The following is a 24,725-nucleotide window of genomic DNA, read 5'->3' as shown; positions in this document are numbered from 1 at the left end:
GTTACACACAGGCAGAGTCTTCGCCTGCTTGCGAGCAGCTCAGATGGGGGAGATACATAAGCCGGGGACGGGGCCTCTCTATTGTGGCAACTGTGACACACCTAGAAGTAGCTGAGAGACATGGGGCAGATAAACACGTCTTTCCCTAACTTGCAAGTGTCCTTTTGACAATTAAGAGTTGATTCCTCACTCTGGACATTCCTTGCCTGAGAGCACGGCGACATCCAATTATAATTAGGAAAACATAAAAAATACAGATTCTAGTAACAGCAACAGCATAATGAGGAGAAAAATCAGCAACCAGGTATCTAAAATACAAAGACGGCACCCAAATACAGAATCTTTTCTTAAAGGTAAACCAGGTAACTGCTTTTAAAATGTCAGGTGGTGTTAGGTCAATGAGAGGAAAAACGAGACAATGTCTTCCCTCTTCCTTCCCATTGCAGCTAGAACTGGATCTTGTACTGCCATTACTGTCACTCCCTTATCTCCCCTTCCCACTCTGAATATGGCTGCAGAGAGAAGGTGGGTGTGTTTCACCAAACTTCTGAGTGGCATAATGGGAGCAGCTTTCTGCTCATGACCATACTTTGTCTATGTCAAGCATAGCTATGAAGGAAGAAAGGGCTGTCCAACGATAGCTCAGTTGGTTAGAGTGTGGTGCTGATAACACCAAGGTTAAAGGTTCAATCCCCATATGGGACAGCTGCATATTCCTGCATTGCAGGGTCTCTTCTGACTACAGTTCTATGTTGCCCTCATTGTTCATTCATAAAGCTAATTTGTGGGGTGGAGGGTGGAGCAGGACCACACACTTGCGGGCCCACAATGTCTCCTGCAGCTGTGCATAGTGGGGCCTGCTGAGGGGCTTGGCAAAACCCTTTCTCCATCATAGTCAGGCATACTTTGTGAGCAGGCTGCCATTGGCTTCGGCCACAAGTCTGTATAGAACACGGGTGGGGGACCTGCAACCCTCCAGGTGTTGCTGCACTACAACTCCCATCATCTCTGACCATTGAGCATGCTGGATAGAACTGATGGGAGCTGGAGTCCATAGGTTCCCCATCCCTGGCTTAGACAAAAAAAAAAAAAAGCATATTGGGAGCTGGCTGCTTGTAGATGAAAAATAAATAGAAAGGAGGGTAGCTGGCCAAGTCACAAGGTCCAGGCTTTTCAGCAGTTTCTTGTTCAAAAGAGTTTACTTTTTGTCCTCAGCTTGCTTGGAACACTTATTCATAGTAAAGGACACGAGCAAAACCAAGCATAGCAAAATATATTGGATAAACACTGGGAGCAAATGCTATTTTTAGCACCTCTGCGTATTCCCTGCTGTTCTCCACCAGATTCCAAATGTGCACAGAAAACATGCAGGAGGGCTTAGCTATTCTAGGCAAGTCCTCCTCGTGACCCTTTCCCTTCTGAACACCCGAATGCAGAAAACGTGGGGTGGATTAAAGATGAAAGCTAAGGCAAGCCACGGAAACAGCTTTCCGTAACGGGCGTTTGAGTTTGCTTTCTCAGTGACAGAAGAAGCTGAACAGAGCGCTTCCAGAAAAGACTCAAGGCAAGCTAAGTCAACTCACCAGGCATAAATTGGGGAGTCACTTGATCTGAATACAAAAAGCGAAACGTGCATTTCGGTTGTATTCTTCATGGGCCAGACCACTGCTGATCCCAAATGCTGTATCTTCCAATGACTAAGTGGTTCGCAAAAGTAGTAATCTTGTAAAATGGACACCTAGCACAGGACTGGGGGACCATTGTGAAGGCTAGCTGCCTTCTGGGGGCTACATACCATTTGCACAGCCCTTTCTGTCATCCATCCAGGCAGGGAAGAAACATCAGAGCTCATGGACATGTTCCAGCTAGGCAAAAATGCTAAAGGAGGTTGCAAAGAAAGCCTGGGCAGGGCTGCGGCCTTTGTATGATTCTGAGGGCCAAATCGAGAGGGCTGCATTTGCCACCCCCGCCCCCTCACCCGGGCCTAAGTCTCCTCATCCTCATCCCTGATCTAATAACATGCCTGGTATAGTAGTGTGTGGTACTATGACCCAATGCTTCGCTTTCTGTTTTTATTCCTCTTTTATGTTATGGAAGCACTGGTGAGGGGGTCAAATGTTCCTGGGTCTAGAAAATACAATGGCTTCCAAGAATTAGAAGCTCCCCATCCGAGAGGATGCATGTAGCCAAGGTTCATAAGTTATGAGATAGGGGACTCCACTTCTAGCCAACCATAACTTTTTCTGTAGTAATCTTATCCTTAAGTACACAACACTTCAATATAACAGACTATGAGGTGATAACTCCACTATCTGCCCTCCTGTACAAGATGCTGTCATCACCAATCCAGCATCGCTAAAGATAACCAGCTGAGGAATCCCAGCTAAGCCCTGTTGCTATTTTGCCCTCCTCTGCAGTAATAATAAGGAACAAATGGAACTGGGTAAGCTGATGCATCTAGAATATGAATGAACAGCAGACCAGGAACCGGCTGCAAGCTGAAGGCACTTTATTTGTGTTCTGAAACTGACCTCAGTCACGCCGCACATGAAGGCGAAAGGGCGGAGTGGTGGAAAAAGCCCTGCTCTGACGTATTTATACAAATTAATAGCTTGTCACCCTGAAGCTGATGAATAATTTTGCGGGATATAAATGGCAAGCCAGAGTCCAAAAATAGATCGGTTTGCTGCAGACCTGTCTGCCTCAGCTACACTGCCAGAATACAAACAAGATCCCTTGCTGGGTTTCTCTGCAGAGCCAAGGAAATCTCTGCTCAAAGCAATGTCCCCAAACCTAAGTAGTAGTGGAAGAAGGAATCATTGCACAATATATACACTTTGCTGATTTGCTTATGTTACCTCAATTGCCCCCTGCCCCTTGGTGGAATTTTCCTATTTTGCTAGTGAAACTATTCGTCCTGACATTTTGCTTCTGCAGTTGACCTGATGCAGCATATTCATTCTGGAAAAGCACTGACATGAGACATGCCTGTGGACATTCAGTGGGCATCAGCATGGCATGTTCCTCCACCCTCAGCCCCCTGCCCTCTTCTCAGTTGGCAACACGTGGACTGGCTGGTGTTATTCTCACATGGCAAAGTTCTTCCCCAGGGCTTCATGACATCCAGTCATCACCATTCGCACAGATGAGAGCCTCTCCATTCATAAAGAGGCAACACTTGATTCACAATGCACCATTTGTTCCGGTGTATTCCTAAAATAGCATCAGGGTACGTGTTTTGTTTGTGGCAACCTACAGATGCCCTGTATGAGGAGCAATATATATTTGTGGAAGGGTTTTGCATACAGTTCCTCCCCACACGAGAAGCTGCTATGGGGAGGCGGGAAGGGTGATCCCTTAGGGAAGGACTGTAGCTCAGGGACAAAGCATCTGTCTTGTGTACAGAAGGCCATATGTTCAATCTTTGGCATCTCCAGGGAGGGCTGAGAGAGGCCCTTGTCTGAGATGCCAGAGAGCCGCTGCCAGTCATTGCTGAGCTAGATGGGCCAAGAGTATAAGGCAGTTTCCTAAGTTCCTATTCAGCAGTCTTGGTTGCTTGTGGGCTCAGTTCAGAGACCTGCAAATTCATCGGCATGTGTGCTGCTGCCACTCTCTTTGCAACTGAGGAATGCTTGACTGCAGGAATCCCCCTTCCTGCAAAAAAGGCTAGTAGACATTGATATCCTTACTCTCCCTGAATTTGTCTCATGAAGATAAACACAATAATCTGGAAACCAAGCCTTATGAGGAACGGTTGAGGGAGTTGGGTATGTTTAGCCTGGAGAAGATTGAGAGGGATATGATAGCCACTTTTCAAATACAGTGGTACCTCGGGTTACAGATGCTTCAGGTTACAGACGCTTCAGGTTACAGACTCCGCTAACCCAGAAATAGTACCTCAGGTTAAGAACTTTGCTTCAGGATGAGAACAGAAATCGTGTGCTGGTGGTGCGGCAGCAGCAGGAGGCCCCATTAGCTAAAGTGGTGCTTCAGGGTAAGAGCAGTTTCAGGTTAAGAACGGACCTCCAGAACGAAGTAAGTACTTAACCCGAGGTACCACTGTACCTAAAGGGCTGGCACATGGAAGATGGAGGCGGCTTATTTTCTGCTGCTCCAGAGGGGTAGGACCCAAACCAACAGATTTAAGTTACGAGAAAGGCGAGTCCAAGTAAACATAAAGAACTTTCAGAATGTAAAAGCTGTTTGACAGTGGAACGGACTCCCTTGTAAGAAGGTGGACTCATCTTCATTGGAGGTTTTAAACAGAGGTTAGATGGCCATCTGTTATGGATTCTTTAGCTAGGGTTCCTGTTTTGCAGGAGGTTGAACTGGACAACCCAGTGATAACATTACTGTATTTTTCACTCTATGGGATGCACTTTTCCCCCTCCAAAAATTAAGGGAAAATGTGTGTGCGTCTTATGGAGCGAATGCAGGCTCCTTGGCTTCAGCGATAGCAACGCGAAGCCTCCGAAGCGCAGAGGGAGAGCTCCCCCCGCGCTCCGGAGGCTTTGCGTTGCTTTCGCTGATGCTGCCTGAAGCCCCCAGAGGCTTCAGGCAGCTATCCGCAAGCCTTCGGAGCGCAGCAGGAGTTCCCGCAGCGCTCCGAAGGCTTGCGGATAGCCGCCTGAAGCCTGGAGAGCGAGAGGGGTTGGTGCACACCGATCCCTCTTGCTCTCCAGGCTTCGCTTCGCTGGAGAGGCACTGCACAGTTTTCCCTCTCTGCACAGCGCCCCATCAGCGAAGCGGGAGGAGAAATGGAAGGCGTTCTGTTTCTCCTGCTGCTTCGCTGAAGGGGCGCTGAGCAGAGAGGGGGAGAATTTTTTCCTTCCTGTTATCCCCCTCCTATGGTCCGGTGTGTCCTATAGAGCGAAAAATACGGTATATTGCTAGTAATGGTGCAAGAGAAACGGCTGCTGTTTGGCTGGTGGGAGAAGGGGGATGTTCATACCTCTCCAAATTGAGCAGGACGGTTAAATAGATTTATTAATTTTTTTAGTTAAACAAGCATGGGGAGGTCTCACATCATTGTCGGTGTATGAAATCAGCAGTGGAAGACTGGTTACAGAATTACACCTTCAATCAACTCTGACCCTGATATCTCAGGGTAATGAGCATCCATTCTGGTGGGCAAGTGATGTGGTGCTGTGCTACCCTTTTCTTGGATGAAATTTGAGAGAGTGCATGCGGCAGCAACTCTGCTGCTTGAAACTCTCAAGGATGGGGGGGCACTCGGCTCGAAAGATGTGGGAAGCTACTTGAATGCTAACAGCTCTGGAGTGATGGGCTCACTTTCTTGTGACAATGCCTGGCCATGGAACTCCAGTCTGAGACACAAAGAGGTGCAGAATAAACCAGGAGTCCATAGTACATTCGTGGACATGTTCTGTGAAAAACAGCAGGTGCAGTAAAACAGGGACAAGGTTTTCTAAAATGGCTCCAGGGTGATATTTCCTTCACTGTTTGAAGAGCTTCTCACCAAAGGGGACTCCCCCATCCCTATCCCTCTGTCTCACTTGGAAACGTTTGATCAATGGCTATCATCTGGACTGACCTGGCTGAGGGCCAAACTCCCTGGTGATTTGTTTATTTATTTGAGATTCTGCCCCTCATCAAAAGATCTAAAGGCAGTTCATAAGAAAAAACACACAAGTAATGCAAATGCGAGGTTACCAGAGCATGGGTCACTGCAGGTAGGCTACCTCTGTCCATGAATGGTCAAAGCCTCCCCCCACAAACACATTTTTAAAAGCTGTAGAATATTAATCAGCTAAATTAATTTATTAATTTTCTATCCCACCCTTCCTCTCAAAGGAGCACAGGGTGACAAGAAATAAAACAGCAAAACAATGCCATTAATATGAGAGAGAGAGCTTTCTGTATTGCAGGAGGTTGGACTAGATGACCCTCAGGTCCCTTCCAACTCTACAATTCTTTGCCTCTATAAGAGAGAAATGATCAAGTATTCTCACGGCTAAAATGTTCAAGGTTGCCAGGAACTATATATTGCGGCCATCAAATGCCCATGCATTGAACAGGATTGTTTTAAAATTCCACCTGAATGTTAATAACAAGGGAGACAGAAACACAACATATCCCCATGGAAGGCCTTCCATAAATGGGGAGCCACTACCAAAAAGGCCCTATTGTGGGTTGGCACCAACTAGGCAGTACCCAGCTGTTGCATTACTCACACACTACCGTTTAGAAGAAATAGAAGCTGGGGTTACCTATCTGGAAAGTGTTCCCATTTCTAGACCTGCTCATGTTGAACGCACCTGGTATTTGCCTGTTAAGGTGCTGTTTCCTACAAACTCTGTAAACAATGTGTGTGCGTGTATACATGCAATTTTCAGCAGTGAATCTTCACAAGGTGCCAGTCTAGATCAGGAGCATGGTCCAGACTTGAATCTCACAGCTCCTTTTCCATCATGATCACAGCTGCTAGCTGGATTACACTTACAGTCGTACCTTGGTTGTCAAACGAAATCTGTTCTGGAAGTCTGTCCGACTTCCGAAAACATTCAACAACCAAGGTGCGACTTCCAATTGGCTGCAGGAGCTTCCTGCACACAATCAGAAGCTGCGTAAACTGCGTCAGACGTTCGGGTTCCAAAGAACGTTCACAAACCGGAACACTCACTTTTGCGGCGTTTGGGAGCCAAAACGTTCGAGTTGCAAGGCGTTTGGGATCCAAGGTATGACTGTCCTTTTTTAATGAGTGAATAATGCAAGACATAGTTTGGGGTTGGTGAAAAGGTCATTGCAGTGCTAGTGGGAGGGGTGTGGAGCTCATAGCTGAGCTTTTCCAACTCTTACTATTCTGAGCCAACGTTTCTTAAATGCAAAAATATATTGTGTGTGGCACTGTTCAGAACATTTGAAAATGGATAATGATGAAATATCAGTTCCTTGGGGAAAACCTAATTGTGTATCCTAGGAAAAAACTGATACGGAAAGACACACTATTTCTGTACCGGAAGCTGCCTCATCTCCATGCATCCATCCAGCCATTGCCCCATTTAGGTATGGGTCAGAATAATCTAAGCACCAGTTACTTGATATTTGGGATGTGAGCACTAGGAACTTCTCTCGCTACATAATCACGTAGCCTTGGGGACCAAGCACATGGAACAGATTGACTTACCAATATAGTGGTAACATACAGCGTTGTTTACATTTCACAGCCATAGGCAAGTTCTTTCACTGTGACTTATGTCCCATAGACATTTAGCGTCAATCTTTTGGCTTCACGGTTGTCCCATTCCAGAAGTGGTGCGGCAACAGACTAAATGCAGACCTAGACCTAGCTATGCAATGAGTAATATCGTCATCCGCATCAAGGCTGGCAGTGAGAGCACGCTCCCTAAATATAGCAGGGTATAAGGTTAAGAGGAGCCTTGCCAGTTGCAATGGGTGCGTGAACGTGCACATTCCCAGGAAGAAGCCCAGGCAGTACTTACGTTTGCTTTAACCCCCTTGGGAAAGAGCAATCGGCTATTCAAGGGAAAGTCATCGGAGTCACGCAATCTTACGTGTGTTCACTTCAACGGGCCTGCAGTAAGTCTCAGTCATAATTAAAATAGTAGCATCAGCAAAATGGGAAATCAGAGCATGAGTAAGTCATGGCCCTTTCGCTTTCCTGGGTGATCATGGAGAAGCAGAGGTCCAGTACTGAGCTCTGTCTGCTGAACTGCCTCAACTTTTTACATTCAAAAGTATTTTTTACATTCAAAAATATTTTTTACACTCAAAAATATTGTGACCAATCTGATTAAAAGCAGTGACCAAACTCTTTAAAAATAAAACCTAACTTTTTAATGACACATTTTTGAGGTGTGGGGTGAGGTAGGGTGCATTTTATATTATATTATATTATATTATATTATATTATATTATATTATATTATATTATATTATATTATATTATATTATATTATATTATATTATATTATATTATATTATTAATATTATTAATATTTTACCTTTTCCCCTGACAGGACTCAAGGCAACTTATATATAAAAATAAGAACCATTGAAAACATAGGAAAAGCAATCATTTAAAACTTGAATTAAATTGAATTGAACATTGATAGAATTAAAGCAGGCATAGGCAAACTTGGTCCTCCAGATGTTTTGGGACTACAACTCCCATCATCCCTAGCTAACAGGACCAGTGGTCAGGGATGATGGGAGTTGTAGTCCCAAAACATATGGAGGGCCGAGTTTGCCTATGCCTGAATTAAAGCAACCGGTGTAATTTTTTCAGAATCAGTGCAGTGTGATTCCATCTGGCTGCATAAGTTAATGTTCTTGCAGCCACAATCTGCGCTAATTGAAGCTTCCGGGTAGTCTTCAAGGGCAACCCCATGGACAGTAAATTACAGTAATGCAAATGCGAGGTTACCAGAGCATGGGTCACTGCAGGTAGGCTACCTCTGTCCATGAATGGTCAAAGCAAGGAACCAGAAAGATGGAAAAAGGCATGTCACACAACCAAGACTACATCAGCCTCTAGAGGCAATGCTGGATTGATGAGTACCCCTCCTTCCCCTGGTGTATCTGCTCCTTCAAGGGAAGTACAATCCCATCCAGGACAGGCTGTACACCTAATTCCTTGACAAAAGAATCATTTACCCATAATGCCTATTCTCACCCACTTCCTTCAAGGCTTGTTCTATGATTAAATGGCTGTCACCTGATAGCAGAAATCTTCAATGATTTATCACATTGGTTTTAACTGAGCATTTGAATCAATTACATCTGCATAAATGCACAAACGTATAATAAAGCAATATGGCATGGGGTGGGGAGAGATAACCCGCATCCTTGCCCCATGTTCCCCAACTGTGGCTATTTGAACATCTTTTATTAAAAAAGTAAAGCTTTATAAATGCAATCACACAATTAATGTCTTATTTAGCTTCATTCTACATGAGAAGAGATGGCTCTTCAAAGGTGACACTTATCTGCATTGTTTTATACATGCTTGTCTAAAAGTGTTTTTTTCCCCAATTCTGTCTTTTCAAAGCAATCACAATGTTTTAAATGGATTAATGTAACCAATTAATCAACTAAGGGTTGTATTCAAGGCTAATCCGACTCAGAATAAACCCACTGAAATGAATAAGCCTAAATTTGTCATGTCTGTTAACTTTAATGGGTGGGTCTACTCTGAGAAGGACTAGTATTCCATCCTAAAACTGTGAACTTGTACAGTACTCACTTACTTGAGAAAATGCACCATTGCACTCAGTGGGTTCTACTTCTGAGTACAGAATTGCACCCTAAAAACTGGTGAAATTAGCAGTTTTGCTAATCGTCAATATGTCTGGGTTTTTCAGCAGTACCAGGAAGTGTCCGGACAACTTTTGTGTCCAGATTTTTTACTTCTTGAAATATGGCAACCCTACCCCGCCACCCACACTTACATTTCTGAACCTAAATAGAGCAGCACTGCCATCTGGTGTTGGTCCATGTTACAACCTTAGAAAGAGCTGTCCAAAAACCTATGGCAAATTGCTTAGCAAATAATTTTTCAAGCAGACTTAGATTTAATAGGACAGACCTCACATTTACATCATGGGGGCAATCTATAAGGTGTGATTTGTAGCTGGGATGGGTCAGGCATGGAGAAGCTGAGATAGAAAAGCTAGATGGAAACAGGCAATATTCCCTTTTGGAGGAATAGCAGGAAGAGGCATTTACTGTACATCAGGGGTGGACAGTCTTCAAGGCCACAAGATCTACTTAGCTTTGACTAGAATCATGAGGCTTTGTAACCAGAGCCAGATGCAAAACAGTAATTTAGTCAGAAAGACATATACCAGGAATTACTGTAAGGAACAGGATGTCTGAGCACCTGCTCAGTTCAGGGATTAGCCCGAGAATCAAGCTCAGAAGCCCTTTCCACACATCACTGGTTTTCCCTCAAGCATCCTTTTTCAGCCACCCGATTTAAGGGAGAAAAGCTTTCTGTTGCTGTTGTTAGATCATTGGGAGTCGGAAATGCTTGCTGACTCATCCATAGATCTCTTAGTAGGTCTCAGTCTACCTTTTGCCTATCCTTCCTTTGCATTAGTCCAAACAAGATATGCTGAAGAGTGGCTGGCCACCGAAAAAAACAGCCCCATGAAGACAGAAACTATTATAGGGGATGAAGGCCAAGCTGAACTTCATGACCAAGTGGGGAATCCGAACCCTATAACAATTGATTCTTTGTTATATAGGAATACTGGTATTCCCAATTTTGTGTCAAGTTCACCCTCGTGGCAGCTATTGTGTAGCCAGCTACATCCCCTTGTGGCAGCCATTTTGTGACTGTAGCATCACATATGTGGAATAGAACTGTTATCATGGGAAGTCAGACTGATGTCTGGAATTAGTCCTTTAATGCCCCAACATAAGGCCTAACAGACCTGGACCTGGAATTGCTTTCTATTTGTAACCATTCTATTGGGCTGTTTTTGTTTTTATTACCGTATTTTTCGCCTTATAGGATGCACCGGCCCATAGGACGCACCTAGATTTGGGGGGGGGGGAATAAAGGGGAAAGAATTATTCCCACCCCCAGGCACAGGGCTGGAGGCGGGGGAAGCCCGCCGCCAGCCTCCAAACCAGATCGGGAGACAGCGGGATAGCACGCTGCGTCTCCCCGCTGTCCCCTGAGCTTGCGGGGCTGGCGGCAGGGAGAAGCCTGCTTCTCCCCACCGCCAGCCTCCAAACCACGCGCCTCCCCGCTGTCCCCCGAGTTTGTGGGGCTGGCGGTGGGGCTCTCCAGGCTTCAGCGAAAGCCTGCATTCACCCCATAGGACGCACACACATTTCCCCTTCCTTTTTGGAGGGGAAAAAGTGCGTCCTATAGGGCGAAAAATAAGGTATGTATTTTGTGATTTTACGTTGTAACCACACTGAGATCTGCGGGTATAGGGTGGTATACGAATTTAATTAATTAATTCATTATTAATAACCATGCAAGAGTTATTCTGAATCTCTCTAGGTAACACGTATGCAGTAGTAACTAGCAGAATGTCACATGGCAGGTAAAGTATGAGAAGCAATACACTAATGGGGAGGATCAAAGACTGGTTAACTGTTACAAATAAGCTGAGAGAATTTCTCAAACGGCTGCTTTTCGTTTCAAGGCCACAAGAACAGCAATTGTTTGATATCTGCTTTAATACTCCCTCTCCCAGAAATGCATAAGGAATGTTACAGCCAGTGACATATAGCTCACATCTGTATGATTGATACACCCATTTGACTTGTCAGCACAGTTCAACACTATGTAAGAGGCAGACAGTTCACCAAACCAGCTTAGACCCTGACAGTCAAACAAGCAAACCAGAGCTAACAGAGATGTTGCACCCTGGCTATAAGAAGCCATATCCATTGCTGTCCAAGAGTCTTAACAACTACAGGGGAAAAAGCAGTAGTTTCCTGCCTGGTAGCCTGATGCTTTAGTGTGCTTAAACTCTTTACTCAGTAACAGAGGCTGCACTCTTAAGCTTTATTTAGTTTTGCTGGGCTTCCTTTAGGCTTTAATACGTTTTATGCAGGCTAGTCCTGTGCATTATGTGTTCTGTAGGCCGTGCACCTTGCTGTGCTTTATTCTTGCTGTACATGAATAAAACCAGTAAGTCTTCACCCAAAAGTGTGCCTATAGTCTCTGAATCCACAAAGCACAGCTGCCCTTGTAAAACAGGTGCCCACAGCATTCTCTCAAAATTCTAGTGTGTCCCTGGGACCATAAAAGTTGGCAAAACACAGGCTCCTACATGGGTTGGGGGACTATTAGACAGCTGCGTCTGAGCAGCAAACTTCCGCTTTGACTGGCCCTAAAAAACTCAGAGCTGGCTAAGAATGATCTCCCTCGACAGACATCAGCAGCATCTCCTTAGCACGCATGTGAACACCATGAGACCTGCTCTGCTCCAGAGGAAGAAGTGAGGGGAGAGACTTTCTACAGGCAATGGCTTTTCCACCTGCCCTGCCCCACCCTCCAGTCCCAGACCATGACTTTGAGAACAGCAGAAGCAGCTGGGAACGGAGTTCAGGAATATTTTTTCAAAAGTTGTGGTGTCCTTGTTTCTAATTTGATCCTTTTACATGGTTTTGTATCTTTGGGGTATTTGTGATTTGCTGTTATTTTTATTGGTTATGTCGTTGTTGCTTAGTCGTTTAGTCGTATCCGACTCTTCGTGACCCCATGGACCAGAGCACGCCAGGCACTTCTGTCTTCCACTGCCTCCTGCAGTTTATTGGTTATAGATTAGTAATTATTTATTGTAATAATGGTAACTGCTTAATTATTTTTGCTGATGTCTAATTTTACTGTTTACTATTAGATTCTGATGTATTGTTGAATGTTGCTTTATTTGATATAAGTTGTTTATTTTAAAGTTATTGTGACTTTTTATATTGGATCAGATTATTACTATTAATGTTTGATGCATTATTATTATTATTGGTGTTGGAAGCCGCCCACAGTGGCTAGGACAACCTAGCCAGATGGGTGGGGTATAAATAAATATTATTCTAGCATTGCAGAGGGTTGACTAGATGCCCCTTCGGGTCCCTTCTCTACGATTCGCCCTTGGTCACATGCTCAGTCCATACAAGGATCTCAGCAATTCTGACGACTAGCTGAGGAGCCCATGCTTAAGAGCCATCTCAGCCACCAGCTTGCCGTTGCTTGCCTTACTTTGGCTTCAGATGCTTGCCGGGAAACAAAAGCCCGAGGAGCGTCGTTCCCCGCGCGGAGAAGCGAGAGAACGGCAGTCCGCCTGCCAGCGTTTCGTCGCGCCGGAAATGACGCCCCGCTCGAGCGGAAGCCGGAAGCGTCGGCCGCGGCTGGTGGAGGCGGAGGGGCGTGGGAGGCGTACGCCGTTTGCGGACTCTTCCTTCCCCTCCGCCGGAGTGCCCATGACGACCTGGGTCCTTCCCGGAGCGTAGCCGGCGTGGCGACTGAGGGGGAAGCGAAGAGAGCCGGCAAGCCAGTTCGCGCTGGGGTCCTCCTCGGGCGACCGGGTGAGTGGCACGCGGGCGGGGGGACCCTCTGATACCCCCTGAGCCTCGGGGTGGCTTCGGGTGTCCAGGCGAGCTCGCCCTGCAGGTGAGAGCCATTCGAGGTGGTTTCCTAGCGACGCCTTGCCTCCTCACCTGTGGCCGAAGAATCAGAGAACTGTAGAGCCGGAAGGGACCCCGGGAGTCATCGAGTCCAACCCCCTGCAATGCAGGAATCTCAACTAATCCGTGACAGGTGACCATCTAACCTCTGCTTATAAGCCTCCAAGGAAGGAGAATTCGCCAACATCCAATGAAGTCCGTTCCACTGACAGCACAGCACCCACTCTTTAGGTTTTTTTTTTTACTCTCAGTTCCTTTCTCATTGCCAAGGTTTCAGACACACACACCTCTGTCAGATTAAGTGCTACTTTCACAGTAACAAGAAGCATGGGAATAAATGGAGCCTGATGACACACGTGTGTGTGTGGGTCTGTCCTGCCCCCTCCCCCCGTGATGGAAGTTCACTGAATCTAAGTGGCTTGTGGGTGTGCCTGTAGGAGAAGAGGAGCATTGATGCCCACATGCAAAAGGAAGCTGTAGTGTTCATACCAACTTAGGTGTCCCAACACCTGATCAACAGTGTCAGCTTTACTGGTGCCAGTTGGCATGCTTGATTCATATCAAAAGTAATCTTTTACTCTCAGGGAATTCAATCTCTTATCTGCTCCCCGGCTGTCATCAATGACTGTGTGGGATAAGGCGATAGTACTAAGCCTAGTTTTCTGCCGCTTCTTGATCCAGGCTTGAAACCAATATGCAGGTCCTTAATTTCTGAATGTAGCTGTCCAGTGCTGGAAATTCTAGGCTTTTACCAGTCTAGATGTGAATGTGCACAGAGAAGATAGCTTTATTTGCCTCACTTTCATGGGATCTGCAGAGAATATTTAACCATCTGCTGTTATTCAGATAGCCTGTTAGAAGTACACATTGGACAAACATTTTTAAATGTCAATAAAGGAGTATTTCACCTTGTATTTCCTACTAATTTGGATCTTTAGTGGCTTTCAAAGCCACTGTTCTTCAGTAATGCATATTCTGTTTTACTGCACTGGTACAGAGCTTACTGTACTTCCATTTTCCTGATTAGTATCAGCCCAGTTTTTGACACATTTGTGAAGTAATGTGGAAATTACTGGGCATTAGTCGGGGGATATGTATTCTAGAACCCTGTCACTTTCCTTTAATTTATTGATTTTCTCAGAAAGCTACTGGTGCTAATTGGGTAGTATCTAATTCTAAATGTGACCGTGAGGATGCAAAAGCAGTTTATTATTTTTTAGCAGGAAATGTCATAGGCTTTATTTAATATTATTTGTTTTGTAGCAGTTATAAAATATGATTAAGTATCTCCATGGAATGACTGTGTATGCTGTAGCCTGGCATGGAAAAATATTTTCCTCAGCGACATAAGAACTTGTCATGAATGCGTGATCTCAGTGATGCATCAGGATATTCCATTGTTTGGTGGGAAGAAGGTGTCAATTAGTTTTATTAAAATGCTAAGATATTATGGTGTAATATTAAGGGTAGTGTTGTTTTAGACATTGAAACTTTGTAATCTAGGTTCTGGGTGGGACACCTTAATAAGTTAGAGAAGCTTAATGAAGAAGGCTTGCAGCATGTGGATCAACTTGAGGGAGGTGGAAGTGATTGTTTTGGTGCTTTTTGGTAGTAGAATGTGAAAACTTTTTCAGATAGATCCAAAGCCCATAAGACAGGCATAGGCGGCAAACTCGGCCCTCCAGATGTTCCTGTTCCTTGCCATCTTGAAGCTGTTTTTTCTCCAAGGGCAGGAAAGCAGACTGGGTGGTGGTGGTTATGTTGAGTGGACAGCTGCAGTAAGGGGGAGTATTAACGGTTAAGCAGCCCTTGCTTTTCCATTCCTAATCAGAGTCTGTGAAGTCGTTTTCCTTTAAATAGCAGTGAAACCATACTAGGCAGGTATGAGGCCCAAATGTAGTCCTGCAGAATAGTAAATGCATAATAGTAAATTACCAATAAACTTGTATTCCTTCTGATTACTGATAGATTGGCAAAGAGAGCTAAGAACACTATTTTGCTGAGGCAGTCTAGCTGAAATGTTTAAGAGCATACACACCCACTGTCATTGTTGCTACAATACCTGGCATCTTCCTGTTATCTCTGTTCTGCATGTGGTAAATTGGCATGCCTCTAGGCAGGAATGGGGTTGGTCATAGAATGGTATTTTGCTGGGTGTAGTTATGTTGCCTTGGGAATAACTTATCAGTCACAATTAAAAGTGTTACCACTTCTTAATTTAAAACTGTTATATTGCAAATCATCCAGTGTGAAATAAAACAACTTTAATCTTCCACAAGCCATGATTGCATAAAATAATAGTTTTAGAGAATTAATACCTTAAGATTGTACAAGTAAAAATAAAATTCTGGCAAATGTTAAGTATATACAGTTTAATATGTGACTGAACACTTAACATGTGCATGCCTTTACAGAAATTTGGGTTTATTTTTTCTAGAAACTGTAAAATAGCAAGCTGAAATATAAATAAAACTTCAGGGCATTTCAGCTTTATCTGTTCTGCTATCTGCAGAGTTGGTGCTATTACTTACCGTATTTTTCGCTCCATAGGGCGCACCCGACCATAGGGCACACCTAGGTTTTTTGGGGGGCGGGGAATAAAGAAAAAAAGCTCCCCGAGCTTCAGGCTGCAGGCTGCTATCCGCAAGCCTTCAGAGCCCGGCGGGAACTCCTGCCGCGCTCAGAAGGCTTGCGGATAGGTGCCTGAAGCCCGGGGAGCACAGTGCTGCACTCCCCGGGCTTCAGGCTGCTATCCGCAAGCCTTCGGAGCTCTCCGAAGGTTTGTGGATAGCTGCCTGAAGCCTGGAGAGGGAGAGGGGTCGGTGCACACCGACCCCTCTCGCTCTCCAGGCTTCAGCGAAAGCCTGGATTCGCTCCATAGGACGCACACACATTTCCCCTTCATTTTTGGAAGGGAAAAAGTGCGTCCTATAGAGCAAAAAAGGACATGTGTTGTTGCTACTATCCTTTTATTATTGTGTTTCTCAAAATGTTTCTTCCCAGGTTCTAACTGTGCCTGCCCAGTTCTGCTTTGCCAGTTGTGCAACTGAGAGGTATTTTGTATGCAACAATTTGTACCCTGGTTTGATGCCAATATTGAAGTGCAAAATACTCACTTATCAATATCAGATGTGAAGGGTTTAGACATATATAAATAGCCTTTTCACCTTTTAAAATATACATGAGAAGTAAATGAGAATGAGAAATGATCACAACCTTTGCTGGTATGTACTTAAAAACAGACATTCCATTTTATACACATGTATGCCCTTCACATCTAATGCAGTATAACTGGGACATGGGTGGTGCTGTGGTCTAAACCAGTGTTTCCCAAACGTTTTTGGGCAACGGCACACCTGTGAGCCGGAAAAAAATCTCGCGGCACACCACCATTAAAGCCCCGCCCCGTGACGTCAGCGCGCAGCGTCACGCCGGGAGGGACGCACAAAAGCGAAAGTTTTTTCCCTCCCCCTTGCCGGGGTGGGAGGAGGCAGCAGAGCGAGGGCAGCTGAGGCGGCGGCGGCTGTTGTGGTGGTGGCGGCGATAGCGGGCGGAGGAGGGGGCGGCGGCGGGAGTTGCTGCTGCTGTTGTTGCTGCTGCTGCCCGGACATGCCGGCCTCCTCCTCCTCCGCTGTCTCGCGATCCTCCCTTTTGCGCGCGCTGCCCCGCCGCTCGGCACCACCACCGCGGAGCCGCCCCCGGCTCGACGCGGATCCTCGCCGCCGCCGCCTCTCACCGCCCGACTCGCCCGCCTTCCTCCCACGGCACACCAGCCGATGTCTCGCGGCACACTAGTGTGCCGCGGAACACCGGTTGGGAAACACTGGTCTAAACCACCAAGCCTCTTAGACTTGCTGATCAGAAGGTCGGCAGTTCAAATCCATGTGATGGGGTGAGCTACTGTTGCTCTGTCCCAGCTTCTGCCAACCTAGCATTTTGAAAGCATACCAGCACAAGTAGATAAATAGGTACCACTGCAGCAGGGATGTAAACAGTGTTTCCATGCGCTTTGTGCCAGAAGCGGTTTAGTCATGCTGGCCACATGACCCAGAAAACTGCCTGTGGACAAATGCCAGCTCCCTCGGCCTGAAAGCGAGATGAGCGCCGCACCCCATAGTCTCCTTTAACTGGACTTAACTGTCCAGGGGTCCTTTACCTTTACCTTTTTTTAATACAGTATATGTGTAGTTTATACACTACGTAAGAAGCATCCTTTAGAATATCTCTATCAATGAACTTTGCCTAAATATCCACGATTGGGCTGAATGCTCCTGCCATTGCTTATCTGAAAATGAAATGCTTTGATATACTTCCTAGTATTCCGTAGCTGTGTTTCAAAGAACCAATGGAAGGCCCTTCTTTGTATTCACCTTATACTACACTGCCTGGGGTTACGGAGAGTTTGGAGACCCTAGTTTTTTGCAAGCACAATGGGCTACAGTAGGGGGCAAAAAAACCCTTCAGAGTGTGTGTCCAATAAAACTATTTCTTATGATCTCAGTTGCTGTCTCCTGATGCTATGACCTGCGTATCCAGGCTATGTGTGTACTGACCATGGTTTGCTTTAAGTTGGTAACAACATTATATAAGTGCAAAGTTTCATACAAGATTTTTCAATAATTTACCAGACTGCACTGTGAACCAGGAGTCTTCAGTTTAAATCTGCAGTCTGTCATCTGTTACAGGTTGATCATAGGCAAGAGTTATTTCTCAGCCTCAAGGAATCAATCTGCAATATGCGACAATACTGACTTAGCCTAGGGTGATTGTAAGTAGTATTGAGAGAATGTTTGTAAACTATTTGGAACAACCTAAGCTTTGTTTGGAGCCTAGGGCTTGCCAATCACAAGGTTGGCAGTTCGAATCCCCGCAACAGGGTGAGCTCCCATTGCTTGGTCCCTGCTCCTGCAGTTCAAAAGCACATCAAAGTGCAAGTAGATTAATAAGTACCGCTCCGGTGGGAAGGTAAATGGTGTTTCCGTGCGCTGCTCTGGTTCACCAGAAGCAGCTTAGTCATGCTGGCCACATGACCCGGAAGCTGTACGCCGGCTCCCTCGGCCAATAAAGCGAGATGAGCGCCGCAACCCCAGAGTTGGCCACAACTAGACCTAATGGTCAGGGGTCCCTTTACCTTTACCTTTAAGCTTTGTATAAAAGCTGCTGACCATTTAGTTTTCCCTTTTCCCCAGGAAAATGAATTCTGCCTGTAAAACTAGTTTGTTTGTTTGTTATTGTAAGCTGCTAAACCCAATCAGGAACCTGCCTTCTGTAGCAGCACTAGATGACAGCAGTAGATGACAAAAGAAAAATTGAGAGGTAGTCCAGATTGGTACATGCCAATGATATTGCCTTGTTTGGTCTGTTGAAAACAACAACAGCATTTTCATCTTAACTGATATTCTAGTGTGCAGTACAGTTGCAATCCACTAGAGCACAATAATGTTTTTATTTTATTTTAATTACATGGATTTCTGACCAGGTTGCCACAAATTAAACAAATTTTAAATTTTGTTTTTCCATATATTCTGTTTTCCAGAAGCTTGTGGGAAAGGTGGCTTGTTTCATTATGTGTGCGTCAGTCAAATATAACACCCGGGGTCCAGCCCTCATCCCAAGAATGAAGACTAAACACCGCATTTACTACATTGCTCTCTTCTCCATTGTGCTGTTGGGCCTCATTGCTACAGGCATGTTCCAGTTCTGGCCACACTCCATAGAGTCCTCAAATGATTGGACAGTTGAAAAACGCAGCATTCATGATGTGCCTGTGGTCAAGATTCCAGCAGACAGTGCCATCCCAGAACGAGGAGATCTCAGCTGCAGGATGCATACATGTTTTGATGTCTACCGCTGTGGCTTCAATCCCAAAAATAAGATCAAAGTCTATATTTACTCTCTAAAGAAGTATGTGGATGAATACAACATGCCTGTGAGTCATACCATTTCCAGGGAATACAATGACCTGTTAACCGCCATCTCCGACAGTGACTTCTACACAGATGACATCAATCGTGCCTGTCTCTTTGTGCCATCAATTGACGTACTCAACCAGAATATGCTCCGTATCAAGGAAACTGCTCAGGCTTTGGCACAGCTCTCCCGGTACTTACACATATATTACTGTGAATGCTAGAGCTACAACAGTAAAACAAGGGTAAGGGGACTAAGAGGGGAAACCAGATAGTCAAGGAGTGCATTGGTTTTCAGTCTTAATTATTGACCACCCTGTTCTCCCACTGTTTGGTAATTATTCATTTGGGCTTGAACATCAAGCAGGCCAATTTCAACTCATTTGAGAGTGCCTGGTTCAGAAATCATGTGAATGATGACATTTATGGCTAATCTGTGACCGTTGGGCTCCTGCATTTGTTGTAGAGCTGTTTTGTTACAGAGTGGCTTTGGATGTGTGCTTATCTCTGAAGCTCTGGTTTCAAGCATGTGTGGTGGTCTCATTTCCCCATCATTTTTCTTTCTCAGTTGGAATCATGGGACAAATCACCTCTTGTTCAACATGTTGCCTGGAGGACCACCTGACTACAACACAGCCCTTGATGTTCCAAGAGACAGGTAGGCAACTCTGGGTGCAACTCGGCTTGAAGCAGAGGGGTTTGTATGGGGTTAACACAGATTGAGTGAGGGACATCCACATTCCCACACTATCCCTGTACCTTTAACCTATCAGCATGCTTCTCCATCTCCTTGTTCTTTAGCATGATACATCTTAGGTTGCGTCCTGTTTACAACTTCCTCCTCTCACTTCTCTCTCAGACCTCAATATGAGAGAGAGGTCATCTTTAACTGTCCTCTGAGAAGCAAAGGAGCAGGCATGGCTTCCTTGTTGTTCTCTAGACTAGTTAGTTGGACTAGAACTAGAAACCTTTCTATCCAAGCTACGTGTATCCTACAATAAACAACTTTATTATTTTCTTACCTACAAGCATCTCCGTGTGGGATTGCAGCAAGAAGAGTCTACTCTCTAACCATGATTTGCTAGCTAAGTGCTGCACTTTTTGCATGCTAAGGTGTTTCAACAGGGTAATTGGCCCACTTCTCCCAATAGGCAACTTGTTGCTGTTTCTTTGAGACTTTTTAGAACAAGTCTCTAAATAAGATCCAGAGCTGTTGGGAGTCAAAGTGTGAATTTATTTATATTTCATAGAATCGTAGAATTGTAGAGTTGGAAGGGACCAAGAGGAAAATCTAGTCCAACCCCCTGCAATGCAGGAATCTTTTGCCCAACATGGGGCTCGAATCCATGACCTTGAGAGTCTTATGTGGCATACACACTTCCCCCTTCTCCATTTTATCCTCATAACATCCCTATGAGGTAAATTAGGCTGAGAGACAGTTACTGGCACAAAGTCACCTAGTGGGCTTCAGCACCGAGTGGGCATTTGAACACTGATTTCCTGGATCCTTGCCCAGCACTTAAACCACTACTCCACTCTGGCTGTGAGTGGCTGAATGCTTTGGACTGGCCCGGTCAGCACTTACCCTCCTCGTGCCATTTTGTCAGCTTAGCTGCTTCTGAAACTTAATGGAACAAACAAATTTCTAAAACAAATTACTTCTACATAGCATTTAACTAGTTGGCCTTGATTTACAGTCAACCAAAGGGGTATCCTCCTATTGAAGACGAGAACTTTTTTAAAATCTAAGTTTTACATCTTAGAAACATGTCTTCAGTTTGTCTCTACTAACTGTTAGTATCTGCATATCTTTATGTGGAGGTTTTGCCATTGATTTGAGTGGAATTTGGATTGCCCTCAAATTCTTGTGTATATATAGAAGGTTACACTCCAGAAGTTCCTGTACAGAGAGCAGTCAAGGAGTATTTTTGTTTCCTCTCTATGACTTGTCAGAAAAAAGGATTATTGTGTATGTATTGGTATGGGTAATTTAGTTTTTTAGCATCTTATGTCACAATACTTGAATCCCTCCTGTGTATATATGATGTGATTGGCCAGTAGAGGACAGTCAAGTATTATTATTTTCCCATCTAAATGTGTAAGTGTGTGTGTGTTCTTTAGAAAATCCAAGGTATAGTCAACCTGATTAAATATTTGATATCACTAGGTGTAAGTTTCCACATTTTTATTTATAAACTCTTATAGGATTCTGTGCCCTCCCTTCCCCATTATAGGTTAAATAAATAAAACATTTTGTCTAACCCATATGCTTTTTTGCTGCCACTTTTTAACTCCAATCTGTTTCTTTAGCCACCTTCTACTACACACGGCAGCAAGGTATAGACATGGGCTGAGCAAACTCAGAGACTTGCATCAAATATGTTATTATTTATTAAAACTTATTTAATATAATAGGGATTTACTTGAAGGCAGGTTATTTAATCAATTAATAATAATAATAATACCCCAGCCACTCTGGGTGGCTTACAGCATATATTGAAACATAATAAAACATCAAACATAAAAAACTTCCCGATAAAGGGCTGTCTTTAGATGTCTTCTAAAAGTTATGTAGTTGTTTATCTCTTTGACATCTGAAGGGAGGGTGTTCCACAGGCAGGGTGCCAGTACCGAGAAGGTCCTCTGCCTGTTTCCCTGTAACTTCACATCTCACAGTGAGGGAACCAGCAAAAGACCCTGAGAGGAAGTGTCTGGGCTGAATGATGGGGGTGGAGACGCTCCTTTTTAGAAGACATCTGAAGGCAGCCCTGTTTAGGGAAGTTTTTTATGTTTGAAGTTTTATTCTGTTTAATATTCTTGTGGGAGCCACCCAGAGTGGCTGGGGAAACCCAGTCAGATGGGTGGGGTATAAATTATTATTATTATTATTATTATTATTATTATTATTATTATTATTATTATTATTATTATTACTGGGCCAAGGCCGTTTAGGGCACTTTGAATTGTGCTCGGAAATGCACTGGGAGCCAATGAAGAACCTTTAGGACCGGTGTTGATAAAATCCCGGCAGCCACTCCCAGTCACCAGTCTAGCTGCCACATTCTGGATTAGTTGTAGTTTCCAAGTCACCTTCAAAGGTAGCCCCACGTAGAGCGTATTGCAGTAGTCCAAGCGGGAGATAACCAGATCATGCACCACTCTGGTGTGACAATCTGCAGGCAGGCAGGGTCTCAGCCAGCATACTAGACAGCCACCCTTGACACAGAATTGACCTGCACCTCCATGGAGAGCTGTGATTCCAAAATGACTCCCAGGCTGTGTACATGGTCCTTCAGGGCACAATTACCCCATTCAGGACCAAGGAGTCCCCCACACCTGTCCGTCCTCTGTCCCCCAAAACAATACTTCTGTCTTGTGAGGATTCAACCTCAATCTGTTAGCCACCATCCATCCTCCAGCCGCCTCCAGACACTCACACAGGACCTTCATTGGTTATGATTTGAAGAAGAGGTTGAAGTGGATATCTTCTGCATGCTGGTGAGCACCCAGCCCAAACTCCCTGGTGATCTCTCCCAGTGGCTACATATAGATGTTGAAAAGCATTGGGGAGAGGACAGAGCTCTGAGGCACCCCACAAATGAGAGCCCAGGGTTCTGAACACTCATCCCCCAACACCACTTTCTGGACACGGTTCAGGAGGAAGGAGCGGAACCACTGCATAACAGTGCCCCCAGCAATACTTGGTTTGTTAATAGTTGATATGCCACTGTTACTTTAGCAGATGTTACTGATGCTTTAAAAGTGTTGTTGCTAGTTCTCATCCCTGTGCAAAGCTAATAGCCAGTCCCCTTTTCTCCTCTTATGGTTAACTCACAAATACTCCACCTGAAGCCTTCTCTCTGGTCAGGGTTTTCCAAAGCGATACAGGTTGGAACAGGATCTCCCAGCTGTCACTTCTTGGTTTCGGTTTTCTTCTGAAACCTTCCTCCTGGTCAGGCACTTGAACACCAGGACTTGGCCATGAAGATGTCACAGTTCTCTTCTCTGATGTCTCCTGCAGTCAACAGTCACCTTCTGACCAAAGTTGTAGTATCTTACTGGAGAACTTCCTTCAGAGTCTTCCTCTCCAGACTAGCTTTCCCCCACTTCTGCCTAGAAGTCTCTTCACTTTCTGATGGCTGATTAAAAATCTCCACACAATATTGTGCCTATCTATATTCTCTGTCAGAACCTTTTTGGGATATACTGTTTGTACTTGACCAGTAGGTATAGGGTGGTATACAAAATAATAATAATAATAATAATAATAATAATAATAATAATAATAATAATAATAATCCCATAGAAATGGGTCAGTGGGTAGACACTCACTAACATTGGATATCACCCAGTGATTTTGAACAGAATGTACACTAAGTGACCTATCACAATGTGACCCATTTCAATTCTCCTGTCCCATATAAAAGCCAGATTCTGCTGTTAGCTGTCATAACGGAAAACCTTACAAGAATGTAAACACCTCTTTTGAAACTAACAGCCTAGCTGCTTCTTGGCATGCTGCCAACTGAGCCTCCACACATTATCTTTTCCTGGCTTCAGTCACAACTGAACTGCCAGTTTTTTCTCTTCATACCGTTAACCCTTTACCAAACAAGCACTGTTTATAACAGAGCAGTGTTGCTAAATTTAAAATTTCCCTCACCATGTTCCTTTTTCCTCCCACTTGCCTTCAGAAATCTAAGAGTTAATATTTTGGTTCTTGTGCTGCAGAGCGTACACCCAAACTGAAATACTTAACTGGGTGTTGGTTCCCTGTGGCTTTGCTTAGGTAGATGCACACCTGCGTTCTCAAGGTTGATGAAGTGGGGTTAACATTGCTTACTGGATCTAAATTAAAACAATCTGGTTACTATTTCTTAATTAGGAAGGAGAAACAAGGAGCAAAAGTGCAGGAGAAGTAACACATGAGCCAAATTCAGTTTTTTCTTGCTTTCTTGTTCAACACCTCTGAATTCATGTGAAATTGGGAATGTGAGGCTTGAAGGATAACAGCAGCATTCTGCAGTGCTGTGCTGCATGTCACTTAAAATAAATGGAAAAGAATGCAAAATAATCACTTTGGTTTTAGGACCTAAAACTCATTCAACACTTCCCTCATCTAGGTCTCTTTCTGTAAACATACATGTAGCCTGGGCTGGTATGTTTGAGTTTGCTTCCATTTTTTTATGGGAGGTTTGAAATATTATATTTTTTCAGCACCTTTTGGGTGATTTCCAACATTAGTTAGAATACACTTGAAATCAATGGACATTGAACTCTGGAACTCTGAAAGCAGTTCACAGCATTTATATAGTATTAATTGTTGCTCCTTTCAGGAGTTCAGCAACAGCTGTTTCTGGTTTTTTTAGTGCTCAAAATAAGTCATGGAAAATAACTTATGTAAGATTGTCTAAACTGATATAAACCAAATATTTGTTGTCCCCCCCCCCCCGAGCATAAGTTTTGTTGGTTGAGTAGATGATCAAGGAGTTCATGTGGGCTTGATGGGGTGGGGTCATAGGAAAGGTGAGAAGGCACCAAATTTCCATGCTCATGAATGCTGGAACTTCTGCTTTTCACTAGAGGTTGCATTAAATGACCCTGCAAGTGGAAGACAACTCACACAACAGAACTTTCTCTCCCTCCTGCCTGCAGCCCCTGTACCCACCCAAAGGCTTTCCATGGGGTT

At 44.5% G+C, this 24,725-nt stretch overlaps 1 protein-coding gene across 3 annotated transcripts in view; it reads left to right on the top strand.

Annotated features, from left to right (window-relative positions):
* Nucleotides 1–12,835: 12,835 nt before the first annotated feature.
* EXT2 (exostosin glycosyltransferase 2) overlaps nucleotides 12,836–24,725 on the top strand; it is an 83,045-nt gene continuing 71,155 nt past the window's right edge. For 2 of the 3 annotated variants that reach the window (XR_014000942.1, XM_081164671.1), the window contains exons 1-3: nucleotides 12,837–13,028; nucleotides 18,664–19,229; nucleotides 19,605–19,694. Coding sequence is in view for 2 of the 3 variants with exons in the window: in XM_081164671.1 (XP_081020797.1) it covers nucleotides 18,694–19,229; nucleotides 19,605–19,694 (626 nt within the window). In the remaining variant the exon portion in view is untranslated. Of the gene's footprint in view, nucleotides 13,029–16,130; nucleotides 16,181–18,663; nucleotides 19,230–19,604; nucleotides 19,695–24,725 lie in introns of all 3 variants that reach the window. The other variant, XM_081164672.1, reaches the window with a different exon arrangement.

This window comes from Podarcis bocagei (genome assembly GCF_964188305.1).
Source record: "Podarcis bocagei genome assembly, chromosome: 1".
Taxonomy (NCBI): domain Eukaryota; kingdom Metazoa; phylum Chordata; class Lepidosauria; order Squamata; family Lacertidae; genus Podarcis; species Podarcis bocagei.
Note: the sequence above shows the minus strand (reverse complement) of the source record. Positions and strands in the feature narration are given on the sequence as shown.